General features: G+C 40.2%; 1 protein-coding gene across 1 annotated transcript in view; it reads right to left on the bottom strand.

The window, feature by feature from the left end:
- Positions 1–3,741: 3,741 nt before the first annotated feature.
- Positions 3,742–15,071, bottom strand: part of LOC117507223 (plexin-A1-like) — a 570,294-nt gene continuing 558,964 nt past the window's right edge. The window contains 5 exon segments of the mRNA XM_034167043.1: positions 3,742–7,033; positions 13,551–13,701; positions 13,781–13,993; positions 14,346–14,398; positions 14,400–14,516. Of these exon segments, the coding sequence (XP_034022934.1) occupies positions 6,938–7,033; positions 13,551–13,701; positions 13,781–13,993; positions 14,346–14,398; positions 14,400–14,516 (630 nt within the window). The 3' untranslated portion in view covers positions 3,742–6,937.

The following is a 15,071-nucleotide window of genomic DNA, read 5'->3' as shown; positions in this document are numbered from 1 at the left end:
GTGGGTACCCACGATGGTCCCTGGGCAAAGTGCAGAAGTCCCAGAGAACAAAGAGACCAGATAGACAGGAGACAGAGATAAGAAGAAGAGTGTTTCTCCCTTATTTAGCAGGAGTAGGGGAAAAACTACAGAGGATCTTCAGACAGCACAAAATCCCAGTTTACTTTAAACCGGTTAACACCTTGAGACAGAAATTAGTTCACCCTAAGGACAGGATCCCTAGTTACAAACAGAGCAATGTAGTGTATTCTATCAGATGTCAGGAAAACTGTAACAAACACTACATCGGTGAGACTAAGCAACCTTTACACAAAAGGCTATACCAGCACCGCAGAGAGGGCACCAGTGGACCTCAGTCTGCAGTTCATCTCCACCTTAAAGACACTAACCACACGTTTGAGGACAAGGAAGTTAAAATATTAGCCAGAGAGAAGAAATGGTTTGAGAGAGGGGTTAAGGAGGCATTCTTTGTGAAACGTTTGAAACCCAGCCTTAACCGGGGAGGGGGTCTGAGGCACGCTTTATCCCGTTTACAATGGGGTACTCAGGTCAAAGCAGTTTCAGTCTTTTGTTCATGGTAATGAGTCATTCACGTCATCAGCAGAGTCATCAAGGGAGCCATCAGGAGAGGGACAGCTGCCCTGTCATTAGGAGGGTGCTAACTAGAGAACAATAGGTGCTGATTAGAGCTACTGTTTAGTCACTAGCCTATAACAGTCTGCCGCTCGGTAGGAGGGGTCTGGTTAGGTTTATAACTCCAGCTTTTGTGACTTCTTGATTATTCTTCTCTACAAGAGTCAAGACAGAAGTCAGACCACCAGAGCAAGAATTTTAGCTGAGGAAGCTTCTGCGATTTGAAGCGAAACGTCCTCGCGTCAAGTAACCCAGTCCAGTCGAAGATTCAAGCTTCTCTACTGTGTCGTCATGACAGCACAGGAAGCTCGAGGCAGCCCCGGTGTGAAAGGGGCTTTAGAGATTGTGCTCATGAAGTATTTTGGACCTGTTGGTGCAGTATGACAGTAATAATAAAGAGCTGAAACTTGAGATTGATTTTTCAGTTTTAGTATGTTTGACAAACTCCCAATTTTCTTTTTTACCATATAATAAAACAGCTATAGACTTTTAATTTCGGTGTAGCCATGATTATGCGGACCTGGTCAAGATGGGGTTCACCGAGGCCTTGAGGTGAACCTCATCCTGACCAGGTCCGCATAATCACGGCTACACCTCATCAAAAGTCTATAATTGTATATGATAAAATAAATATACAGTGGGGAAAATAAGTATTTGATCCCCTGTCAGTTTTGCAGGTTTTCCCACCTACAAAGAATGGAGGTCTGTAATTTTTATCGTAGGTACACTTCAACTATGAGAGACATAATCTTAAAAAAAAAAAAAAAAAAAAAACGGAAAACACAATGTATGATTTTTTAATAATTTATTTGTATGTTACTGCTGCAAATAAGTATTTGAACACTTACCAACCAGCAAGAATTCTGGCTCACACAGACCTGTTACTTTTTCTTTAAGAAGCCCTCTTATTCTGCACTCTTTACCTGTATTAATTGCACCTGTTTGAACTTGTTACCTGTATAAAAGACACCTGTTCAGACACTCAATTAATCACACTCCAACCTGTCCAACATGGCCAAGACCAAAGAGCTGTCTAAGGACACCAGGGACAACCAGGAACCTGCACAAGGCTGGGATGGACTACAGGACAACAGGCAAGCAGCTTGGTAGAAGACAACTGTTATATTATTTATTAGAATGGAAGAAACACAAGATGACTGTCAATCTCCTTCCATCTGGGATTCCATGCAAGATCTCACTTTGTGGGGTAAGGATGATAACGTCTGACCTCTGCAATGGCAGATAAATGTTTCTGTACCAATTGTTAAGCTTTGTTTTTTAGGGGGTCAAATACTTATTTCATGCAATGAAATGCAAATTAATTATTTAAAAAATCATACAATGTGATATTGTTTTTTTTTTTTTTAGATTCTGTCTCTCACAGTTGAAGTGTACCTACGATAAAACTTACAGACCTCTCATTCTTTGTAGGTGGGAAAACCTGCAAAACTGACAGGGGGTCAAATACTTCTTTTCCTCACTGTATGTGTACTTGTACATTTGTGCCACAGTGTGTAGAGAGCGCAGGGTATCAGTCCTCAAGCGCCTTTCATTATACACTGTTTTCTTCTTTTGGCTGCTCCTCTCTCAGCACATACATATCCCTGGATTGTGTCTCTGCACATGTCCAAAACAGACAAAAAACAAACAACAAAAACATATTTACAACTTTTTGAATGCATGTTTTTCAGACAATAGCATGGTGGATATAATTGAATTTTATATTTTCAGTTGAACTTCTACAATGCATCAATATTATTCTGCAAATAAACATGAGCTTTGTGGTGATATAAGTCAATAAATGTGCTGTAATGTTTCTCTGGTTTTACGCAATACAGAAAACCTGAAATTACTTTTTCAGGCCAAAATTCCTTAAAATGTTCTAACTTCTAGGATGCCTGTTTTAGTAAATATTATTGTTTTCACCCAAATACTGTACATACAGTTCAGTTACATTTTTAATGACTTTGTTGTATTATAATGTGGGGGTGTCCTTAGACAATTTAGTTTCTCATACATAACCTTTTTTCACAGAGTCCTGTTCCAATTGCGAATCGAGGCATGTTTTGAAGCACCACAACAACTTCTTAATCCATCTTTAATCAATCTTGAACAAAATTGAACAATATAGGGTAGGTACAGCCATAATCTGCACCAGTTTTGAATTAGGGGTGAAACTTGAGCTGTTCAAAAATTTCATCTAGATTCGACAAATTGGAATCATTACGCGGCCACCTCCAGGGGTTTGTAGTCTTACACTGCAAAAATTATTTAAGAAAGTAAAAAAGACTTGTTTAAAGAAAATTTGACTTTTGTCTAAACAGAAAAATAATCTTGTCGAGCATTTTTTACATAAAAAAATATCTTCTTTTGGGAAAATGTGTCTCACTTTTTCTTAAGTTTTCAAGATAATATCAAGCTGTATTTAACCAGTAACAAGGAAAGACAATGGATTTTAAATCCAAGCAAAGGAACAAGACTGTTTTCTTTAAGACAGAGGCTAATCTTAAAATAACAATTCTGTCTAGTTTTAAGGCACATTTTGATTATTCAGTGCCTAGACATTTTGCTAGTTTTGAGAATTCTAACCAAGTAAATCTTTCTTACCCCACTGGCAGATTTATTTGCTTAATAAAAGACAATTTGGCTAGATTTTGGATTATTTGTCTTATTTTGAGAGGGACAGTTTTTGCAGTGTAACAGCTTCAATCATGTTCAAACATCTTAAACAGGGTCATGCTAGTGAGTACAGCTTGATACTTGTATTCCATTGGGGTAAAAAATTTGACACAAAAGCAGCGTTTGTTGCAGTTCTGTCTGAAAATGCAGCCGGGTGCAGCTTTACTTTCATTTTCGAGTAGGTTGCCAGGTCTACACTTTATAAACCAGCCTGATAGGAGGCGTGCACCTTTTTTTTAAATCATGGGGGATCCTAATAGAATGGTGATATATTTATTTGGTATTATATGGTTTTTCACTTTAATTGCAAAGAAATGTGTAAATTTATGCCTGAATTTAATGAAGACTAGTTAATAAACCATCAAATGCAGTGACCTTCAAAAATGAGACAAGTTGTACGATTTAAAAGCAAAAGGCACACAAACCACATTTTATATAGCAAAAAATGTTTAATCTCTCCTTGATGCGAGTTTATTTACAAGTAGTAAATCTGCAAAATATGAAATAACAGAATATTTACACAATGAATGCTAACCTGCAAACTTGTGACAGTTGCTTCAAGTTTGAAAGTTACTGTAATAAAATTCATTTGCCAAATGTGAAATAAATTTGCTTTGTTCCACCTTGGATCCTATGCAGTTCAACTTTGAGAAAAGAACAGAAGAAGGAAGCAGAGAAGAATGGTGCTCGGTCTTGATTCAATGATGTTTGGAAAGGCAAATGTGTGATGTAACACGTCTAATGAGCAGAGAAAGTAACACCAGATCCGATGTGTTAGATCCACTCACACTGAAGGCAGTGCAGCTAAATTCACTTTTGTTCATTTGTTCAGATTTGACGGAACGACAGCTTCAAAGCCAGCGATGCGCTGCCAAACTACAATCGACACGTTCTCAGGACAAGTTTTAAGTGAGACTAAGTTGACAGTCGATGCTCCTTTCTATTCTTGGAGTTATACTGACACTCTGCACCACTTCAATAATGATAAATACAAGTCAATTATCACAACAAACAGCCCAAAATGAAGGCGACAGAAGTAGAGCTGGGACGCTTCTGATAAAGCAAGTGGATCTAAAAGGTAAGTAGCCATGTAAACTGTAAAGAAGCCCACTCCCTCAGCAGTCATTTAAGTGAGCAAATTACAGAGTACAACACAAATGGAGCACCAACCTGAGAATGAGATGAGAATGTTTTAAGTGTCTAAAAAGCCTAACGGGACAAAGTTTAACAGCCTTGGCTGATTCTGCAGGGAGTGGGAGGATTTGTGCCGCCCAAACCGGCGAACTATGGTCTCACAACACGTGCACGTCACTGTTTTATCGTCTATAAAACCCGCAAAAAAAAAGGGAGAGAGAGAGGGAGAGGAAATAAAGCATGCTTTGGGTAAGTTTTCTTCCCAACATTTTCTAAAACTGAATTATATTGCATGTGTAGTCTCCAACCAGCTTCCATTAGTCCTGGAGATGGTTTCTGGCTCTTAGTGGAGAACTGTCAGATCCCAACCAGGATCCAGGTGAAGTTGGCTCAATATCGCACATGTAAACTAAACACTGGGCTGATGTTAATTTGAAAGATGTACTCATGTTTGCTTTTTAAAGAAACCTGGTGTAAAATTGGACAGTGACAGCATTTATGATCAGCATAAAATGACAGCCCTAAAGTTTGATAGAAAAACAAGGTACAACATTTAAAGCAGCAAGTCACATTTTCACAAAAAGACAGATGCTCATCTGACTTTCATTTTGACCTTTGAGATCAGAAAAACAAACCCCAAGAACGGTCAAGTTTTTCACCTTCAGGCAAACGGAAGAAAATTTTATCTTCTGCGTACCATAATGCACAAATTTACATGTTAAAAATAAAGAGACAATCAACAAAACAAAACCTGATATAAAAAAAGCAAACAGCTTTTGTTCCTCATAAAAAGTAAACAATTTACAAATGAAAACAATGACAAAAACAATATACAGACCACAGTTTGGTTTTCTGCAAGCAGGAAAGAAAATCTATCATTTCTCATCACAAAGTCAAAAACAGTGACATCATAGTTGAAAGAAAAAAATCCTTAAGAGGGTGACAAACAAAATTAAAAATAAAAAAGCTTAAGCCACACATGGCAATAGACTAGTTTTAAATCAAGAGCTTCAGGCCAAGTGGAGGATTACTCAGCCAGGGGGAGCTAATGAACCGAGGAGTCTTACCACCACATCATTCTACACCTACAAGCCTAATGGGTAGAAAGCTACAACGTCCACGTCACACAGGACGGTTACAGGTGAAGGGAAATGGGGGATGTTTTACTCATCCCTAACATCAATGAACCGATAAAAAAGTGGCTTCAGGCTGAAAAGAGGTTTGTTTCGACATTGAGGAACCTGGCCAAGCCCTACGTACCTAACCTCATTCTCCAAAACAAAGTCGCACAAGGCAGCACTTTGCCTTAAAAATTGACCCTTTGATGGATATACATAACAAACCCAGGAGCGTGGAGTCCGCTGAGATACGATAGCTGTGATAAAATTTCAGGTAGTGCAATGTCGCTACTTCATTGTCCAGTCGCTCTACCACAATCCACCAAACTGTCACTTCTGGAAGAAAAGAAGCAGCTGTGGTGCCAGGGACTAACATGGGTATGATAAAGCAACATTCCTGCCACTAAATATTTGGTTTTCTAAAACCAAGAGATTGCGCCGATTGAATAGAGACAACTGCAGCTTCATGTTGTCACCATGAACTGTCCGAACACAACTGGGGGACAATCGAGCGTGTCTCTTTGTTTCCCGCTGCTTTCAACATAGCTTTCATGTAGGTCAAACAAATCATTTTCAGTCACGAGGCATGTTCATATTTAAAACTCATACAGTTGCACATTCCATCTAACAAAATGTCTTTGCACTAAACAACATTCAAAGAAAACATGGCACAGTACAACTTTTTTTTTGTTTTTGTTTTGCCCCTATGTTTTGTACATGAAATACCAAATTATGTTTTGTTCATTGGTTAAAAGGGAGAAAAGAAACAGCAAACTGTTTTTCTTCCTAAGCTTTCTTTAAAAATGTAGCTGTATTCATATATAATATCTATATAGTTTTCCCATGTAATGTTTCTGTAAATTGTGCAAATTCAGCCGAGAGAGCAGAGAGGGCAGTTGATTACATTTATACAAAAATCATAAAAAAAACTTAATATGTTTGAAAGTATCACACCACAGAGCCTCTCTTCACTGGCTGATTGGTCCATGTTCCAACCGCTTCGTCATGGTAACGACTCCACGTACGAAGTTCCTTTCGAGGCTTCCACTGTTTCTTTCAGACTTCATCACAACAAAATCAAAAATAAGCAAACCACAAACACCAACATCCACAATAACCGAACGCTGTCTGCTGACATGTTCTCTGCGTGTGAAGATACCCAGAGTCCCAGTCTCTCACGCAGACACACACATACACACGTACGCACGCATGCGCCCATCTCTGCCAACCCCCCAATTTTGCAGTGTACTGCTTCAATTCTTTGCAGTTTGTCGTTCTGTTGGGGGTTGGAGTTTTGTTTGTTGTCGGGGTGAGAGGAGCAAGGGAGGGAGATGGATGAGGAGAAGCAGTGAAGGGGAGGTGGTAACGGGTCCTCAGCTGGTCAGAGCCATTGTGTCAATGACCTGCTCCAGTTTGCTCCTCAGTCTCTGTCTCCTCGCCTGTTCGTCTCGCTCCAAAGCCGACAAGATCTGGACATATACAAAGAGCGGAAAAAGTGACACATCAGTGAACTCTGACCTTTGTGACAAAAAGTTGAAAGAAGCAGTGTGAGGACTCAGACTGTAAATCCTACCCGATTAATGGACATTTAGTGTACAATGGCCCATTAACAGAATATGTCAACAATAAAAGACAGTTTTACCAAAAAAAGCATGGATTTCTGCATTCCATCTCTCTCTCTCTATATATATATATATATATACACACAGTGGTCCCTCGCTATAACGTGGTTCACCTTTTGCGGCCTCGCAGTTTCGCAGATTTTTTTAGTCCAATTTTGCATGCTTTTTTTTTTTTTTTTTTTAACAGCGCATTGTGTTCTGCGTCCTCATCAAGCAGGCCGGTCACGGCACTGTGAAGGCAGAGTATGCGCATTGTGTTCTGCGTGTCTGTTTATAAGAATCTTCTCGCCCAGAAGAAAAAAGAGCGCCAACAACTACCCATAACTCTGTTCTTCACTCGGAAAAAGACACCTGCACCAAGGTGTGACTCAGTGGAAAAAGGCGCAACAGCGGCGCGGCGCCATGACGAAGAGGCTCGATCAGAGGAACTGTGAAATACTGGTCAGTTACTATTAATAATTTCTTATGTGTCCAACCTTGTAGGTTGATCGTTAAGATTAAATTCATTAGTTCTAAAAGCCGTCATAATTATTTATAGGAAAACGTTGTATTTTTATTTCTCAAACAAATGTTTGGGCCTGAAAACAGGTTGGTGTTATTTTTTCTACTCAGGTTTGAACTTTGAGTGTTTACACATGAGAGAAAAGTGAGAAAATGTTAATGCCTGTTTGAGAAAAGTGTATAGTGAGGGGTTTTACAGCCTTAAAACGTCTAAAAAATAACGCTGACTACTCCACGGATTTGGCCTATTGCGGGTTATTTTTAGAACGTAAGTCCCGCGATATATATATATATATATATATATATACACCTACATACATACGAGGTCTGTGAGAAAAGTAACGGACCTTTTTATTTTTTTCAAAAACTATATGGATTTGATTCATATGTTTTTACGTCAGCCAAGCTTGAACCTTCGTGCACATGCGTGAGTTTTTCCACGCCTGTCGGTTGCGTCATTGACCTGTGGGCAGGCTTTGAGTGAGCACTGGTCCACCCCTCTCGTCGTTGTTTCATTGTGAGGAAATTTCCGTCGTGTGAAATTTCTCTGGTTATCACAAGAGCTGGACATCAGCCATTTTCCGGCAGATTTCATTTTTAACAAGAGATTTTGTCATGGAAAGCCGTGCGGAGGCTTCGCACGTCATGACCGATTCGCTGATGAAGCGAGACAAAGGAACACCTCCATTTCGGAGTGCCAGAGGACAAGTTGGGACATGCCCAGCTCTCCACAATTTCTCTTATACTCACTCGACTGGTAAGCACTGAAAGCCGAGATAGGCATGTGTGTAAGGGTGTTCAAATACTTATTTTCCTCACTGTATATGTGTGTGTGTGTGTGTGTGTGTAAACATAAAATGATGCCCATTCCCACTGGCTGCTACAGATATTTGTGTGATTAATTAGACACTTTCAGGTGATGAAGAATAGCTCCTCGTCTCTGTAACTCCATTCCTCCATTTACAGTGTTAACAGTGCAAAAATTGAAATAAATAAATAAAAATTAATCAGACTATAAGTGTTTTTAATTTTGCACATGGAATTATTATTATTAAATTATCTATAGCCAGTCACCAGGTGCTGCTCACCAAGCTAAAGAATTCTCACTCTAGCTGTCTCTCTACTAGTGGGGCAGGATAGCAAAACAATTGTTTATTTTGTGATAAAAGCATAGAATTTGGCACACATATTAATAAATGAATACATTAATTTCTAAATTAATAAAAAAAATTAACAAATGGAATAGTTTTGATTGTGTTGAATGCTTGGTCTCCAAAGTAAAGGTCAAACAAGGTTGACGTCCATTGGATTCTATGAAGTATGACATGTTACCCCATAACATGATAACTAAGCATGAAAGATGTTGCAAACTATTCCTTTTTAAAATTCTATTAATTCAACCAATAATTTGCATCATTTTTTTTTTTACCAAAATTGGAGCAACTTTAACTTTTGACCCCTGTACAAACTGAAACTGACCTTTGTCACCATTTTTGCAGTTTTTACCCCATAACTCCAGAACATTCAGTCATAGATAGTCCAAACTATACCTTTTTGGAATCATTATCAGACACATAATCAGACAAATAATGTGGTATATATTTTCAACATGATTGGAGCATTTTTAAATTTTGACCCCTGTGTAATTCTTTATTGACCCCTGTAGCTCATTAGAGGTCAGCTCCAGGATGGATCCAAATCTGAAAGTATAACCCCAGTTCCAATGAAGATGGGACTTTGTGTAAAATGTAAATAAAAACAGAATACAATGATTTGCAAATCCTCTTCAACCTATATTCAACTGAATACACCACAAAGACAAGATACTTAATTTTCAAACTGATAAACTTTATTGTTTTTGTGCAAATATTTGCTCATTTTGAATGGATGCCTGCAACACGTTTCAAAACAATTGGGACAGTGGTATGTTTACCACTGTGTTACATCACCTTTCCTTCTAACAACACTCAGTAAGTGTTTGGGAACTGAGGACACTAATTGTTGAAGCTTTGTAGGTGGAATTCTTTCCCATTCTTGCTTGATGTATGACTTCAGTTGTTCAACAGTCCGCTCTTCTTTCCGTGACAAAAACTCCTGTAACAGTGGAATGTGCCGTTCATTTCCAAACTGAACGCTGTGTTGATCCGGGACTTCGTCCGACTACCAGAGAAATTGCAGAAGACGTGGACATCAGCACTTTTTCAGCACATTGAGACAGACGTGCGGAGGAATTCGCGCATCGGGACGGAGCCGCATGGCGCAAAGCAACGCCGTGATGAAGCCTCACAGGACATGTTCTGGCATGTCCAGCTCATCCACAATTTCTCGGATAGTCACACGACTGAAAAGCCACCGAAAGCCGTCTGAAAGCCATCTGAAAGCTGTCCTGTGAGACCAACACGGAGGTGCTTTTGTCCCGCGCCATTTGCGGCTCTGTGGCGCATTCCTCCGCTCCTCTTTCCATGACAAAAACTCCTGTAACAGTGGAATGTGCCGAAAAAGTGCTGATGCCCACGTCTTCTGCCATTTCTGTGGTAGTTGCACGATGTCCCGGATCAACACAGCCTTCACTTTGGAAATGATCTGGTCATTTCAGCCTGTTGATCGCCGCTCAGAGTGTGACGCGCTCTCAGCCGCTGTGGGCGGTCTTTAAACCGGCTGTAGCACTCCTTAATCTGTGTGATCCCCATAAAATTGTCCCTGAAAGCCATCTGAATTTTCCGAATGGTGTCCACCTGGAGGTCTCTCACAGTTTCTGGAAAAATTTGATGCAGCAAAGCTCCAAATCGTTCAGACATTTTACTCGCAATAAAAATCCGACGAGGGGGGTGGACCACTGCTCACACAAAGCCTGCTCACAGGTGAATGACGCAACCGACAGGCGTGAAAAAACTCACGCATGCGCACGAAGGTTCAAACTTGGCTAATGCAATCACACGTGATTCAAATCCATATGGATTTTGCAAAAAATAAAAAGGTCGGATAGTTTTCTAACAGACCTCGTACATACCTTTGGAAAATAAACAGCTGTTAAAGTTCAGCTTTTTGTGATCTGTGCCTCTGCACAGCTTCTCCACGGCAGGGTTTGTTTTTAAACCCGTGTGTGTGTAATTTTTGCTCAGTTCATTTATATATTCTCATTTTTTATGGATGTTTTAAGGATATTTGACCGTTTATTTCATGTCATGATCTCATAAATTCAGTATACGACGTGCACATGGTGTGAACAGGTCGGTGCCATCAGAACCACACGTGTAGAGAAAGTACAGAGAGTAAAGGCAGCTCCAAGGTTTGGGTTTTTTTTTAAACATGTTCACTCGGGTTAAAATCCTCTCTCTCTGCTCCGTGCTCGCTGTCTTAAGTGCACTGATGGCTCACAGCAGAACGTAACATCTTGTGCCTCCGTTCAGGAATCTCACTCCCTCCCTCGCAGTCTGTAGCGAGTTGACCCCGCGCGTGCGCACGCACATACACACAACTCCTTCGGTAAACTACCCATTTTAAACGGCTTTGAATAAGACGGCCAGTGTTTTAATCAGCCGTCTTATTCAAAATTTGAACGTCCAAATGAGGGCAGGATGGCTGCCTAAAACTATGAACTGAGAGGAAAAATAAAGACTTAAATAAAATAAATGATTCATCAACTACTAAATTAGTTGTTAACAATTTCAATCATCAACGTAGTCGTGACTAGTCGACTAGACGTGGCAGCCCTACTTAAAACTGAAATGCATCCACAGCGGTGCCGTGGTACGTGGCTTTGGAACCAGAACCTCCTCACGCTCCGTGTTATTATCCGAGCCTTGGTAACCAACCAACCAAGACGAGGGGAAACACAGTGAGGTAGCGAGGCTGCGTGTGGCTGCTGCAGCACGATGACATCAGATTCTGAGTCATTTTATGCAACTTTATGGATAAAATAAGTAATTCACGGCAATCGCGATTATGAAAACTTTTCACGAATATGAAAAATAATCGCGATTGGCGAATATTGTAATAATTGTGACTGCCCTACTTACACACAGAAAATTCCCCAGATTCTCTGAATCTTCTGATTATATTATGGACTGTAGATGATAGAATCCATAAATTCCTTGCAACTGAATGTTGAGAAACATTGTTCTTAAACTGTTGGACTATTTTTTCATGCAGTTGTTCACAAAGAGTGATCTCACCCCATCTTTGCTTGTGAATGGCTGAGTCTTTGGGGATGCTCCTTTTATACCCATCATGACACTCACCTGTTTCCAATTAGGTGTTCTTTGAGCATTCATCAACTTTCCAGTTTTTTGTACCCCGTCCCACTTTTTTGAAATGTGTTGCAGGCATCCATTGCAAAATGAGCAAATATTTGCACAAAAACGTTTTTCAGTTTGAACACTGAATATCTTGTCGTTGTGATGTTTTCAATTGAATATAGCTTGAACAGGATTTGCAAATCATTGTATTCTGTTTTATTTACATTTTACACAACGTCCCGACTTCATTGGAATTGGGGTTGTAAATATTAGTTAATTTAGAATATGTGTACCAAATTCCATGCTTTTATCACAAAATGAACATTTTTTTAATGGAAATTTTAGCTAAGCTGCACCACTATACATATAATGTGGGGGAGGCAGCAGGAACCTCTGCTGTGTGTACTGCAAAAACACAAGATTTTACCAAGTATGTTTGTCTAATTTCTATTCAAAATATCTAATTACACTGCATGTAAGACAAAAGTTTCCTGCGATGGACTGGCCTGTCCAGGGTGTACCCTGCCTCGTGACCTATGACTGCTGGGATAGGCTCCAGTCTCCCCGTGACCCTTGACTGGAGTAAGCGGACACATAAAACAAATGAATGAATGAATGTGAGTCACCCTTCTGAAGTGTTTTTTGTCTGACATAGTGGTTCCCACTGTTACCTCACAGTGAGTCACTCCCAGGTTCACTTCAAACCTGGACCTTTCTGTGTGGAGTTTGAATGGGTTCATGTGGGTTCCCTCCAGGTGCTCCAGCTGCCTCCCACTTCCAAAAACATGCAGATTAGATGAACTGGTGACTCTAAACTGACTGTGGGCATGAGTGAAAGAGTGTTTGTTTCTATGTGTTGGCCCTGTGATAGACCAGTACCCTGTTGAAAGTGGACCCCATCTCACGTCCAGTAACTGCTGGGATAGGCTCCAGCTACCCCATGACCCTTAGTTGCAATAAGCAGGTACTGAATTAAATAAATAAAATAAAATACATAACAACAACAAAAGAAAAACAAAATCACAAATAAAATTTCAGTAAGATAAAAGGAGTTTTTAGATTGTACATCTAAAATCTTGATAACTGAAAGAATCTTGGAAGCATCTTGTTTTGAGTCATAACTCAAAGCAAACAAGCTTTTATGATTCATCATAAGATTTTTAAGCTGCTGTGTTATTTGTAAAAGATGTATCGCTTCCTAAGATAATACTGCGTTTTCCTTGCTTAATTTCGAAAGCTCATTTCAAGTAATCTTCAGTGAATTTCCACTTATTCCATTGGAAGATGTTTAATAGCTGAAAAGAAGAGCCTTTTTTACTAGTAAGTTACAAAAAAAGCCAATGGAACAAGTTAAAATTATAATAAAATAATAAAACAATAGAACTGCTTATTATATTTTTATTAAATGTATTTGATATTTTGTCTAAAAATTGTGCAAACTAGGTAAGATTTGGGGTTTTTGCGGTTTGAGAATATGATCTCTGGTGACACGGACAAAACTGAAAACCGTCTCCTTATGAGAGCATGTGGTAAAAGAACATCAGACGAACACAAGCAACAATCACGGCTAAACCACGAGCTGTAATCAAATTAAAATACTGGCAAAGTATCATGAAAAGTCTGACCTCATCCTTATACTTGACAATGTAGGAATAAATCTCGTGCAGAGCCGACATGCTGTTGAACTGGTTGGCGTGAAGGCGCGACTGCTCTGCTAGGTAGGCACTCATATCCTGGTCGCTGATGGCCGGCATTCTGGAGATGTCTGAGTAGTACCTGCAAAAACACACCCAAAACAAATTATGAATGCAAATTCAACAAGCCACAACTAAAGAACTTTATTGTGGTCACGCACCTCTCCACCCAGTTCTTGTAGTTGGGGATGTCTTTAGCATAGAGCAGCTTGTTTGAAGGAGAGTCCTTCCCTAGTTTATGTTCTGATGTTGAACAAGAGTCCATGAAGGTCTGGGCCACCACAGACAGGCAAGCGTCTGTAATGCTGTTTTTGTGGATGTCAAACACAAACTGGGGGTTCTTGATCACGTTCACCCAGAACCGCAGTGGAAGACTACAAGGATTGACATGAAAGATGGAGAGACACAAAATCCTAAAAGTTAGAAGGACTCAACAAGCTGCTCAGGTGCAGAGAGCGCTGCCGTGAATGAAGCTGCCCATGTGGCACTAAGCGAGAAGATGAAGTGATACAACACCTGAGTCAAGAGAAACCAAAAATAAAACGAAATGTGTGTCTGAGCGGCGCTTTACATTCTACTGCACTGCCTGTGAAAAAGTGTTGCAAGTGTGCAGCTCAGTGGAAAATCTTTTCAAATGATAATGAGATTTTAACAAGACTGCTGAAACACAAACAGACTAACGCTCACTCAGTGGGAAAGAAAAGACGGCCTTTTACAGAAACTTACCAGTTGCTCTTCCAAGTGTGCCGTACATCAGCGTCTGATATGGAGTGTTTGTCAGGCCTGTTCGTCCAAAAAGTCAAACATGTACTTGATGGCGAGTGGCAACGCGCTACCTCGGTGTGCTGTGCTAAAGATGGTCTCAAACAGGTCATCCACAAACTTCTGGAGGGTCCCCTGAAGACAACAAAATTAACCCAAGTTTATAAAGTCAACAAACATTAAACTGACCAACACGCAAATGACGTAACACCTCATCTGTGCATTAATTCTAAATGAAGTCAACCTGCAAGCAACCTTTCAATTTTGGTTTTGACCCAAATGTTTGACAACTGTGACTTAAGCCCCTTTCACACCGGGCCCACTTCGAGTTGCTTCCTGTGGGATCATGACGATGCATGAATGTCTGCGTCAGGTGCACACAGCAGGGGGCAGAGAGGAGGTGAGGACGCAGCCTGCAGGTTCTCCTCTGCACAGAGAAATCAGAGTGCACAGTTTGCCTGCAGCCAGACTGTGCACTCTGATTTCTCTTCTAGTTTATATTTGTTGTTGTGCTGAGCTCTGAGTTCTGTTATAGTTTATCTTTCTTCCTTTGACTGCGAGCTGCGTGCACGTGCGAACGAACCGTCCGTGAATAAATGAGTCTGGAGTTATACTTGATGTGGACGACAAATCGGATGTTGGCGTCCGATTTGCTTCGTCCTTTGCGTCCCTCGTGCTGTTCTGGTGTTG

Source organism: Thalassophryne amazonica, chromosome 3 (assembly GCF_902500255.1).
Source record: "Thalassophryne amazonica chromosome 3, fThaAma1.1, whole genome shotgun sequence".
NCBI classification, from domain to species: Eukaryota; Metazoa; Chordata; class Actinopteri; order Batrachoidiformes; family Batrachoididae; genus Thalassophryne; species Thalassophryne amazonica.
Note: the sequence above shows the minus strand (reverse complement) of the source record. Positions and strands in the feature narration are given on the sequence as shown.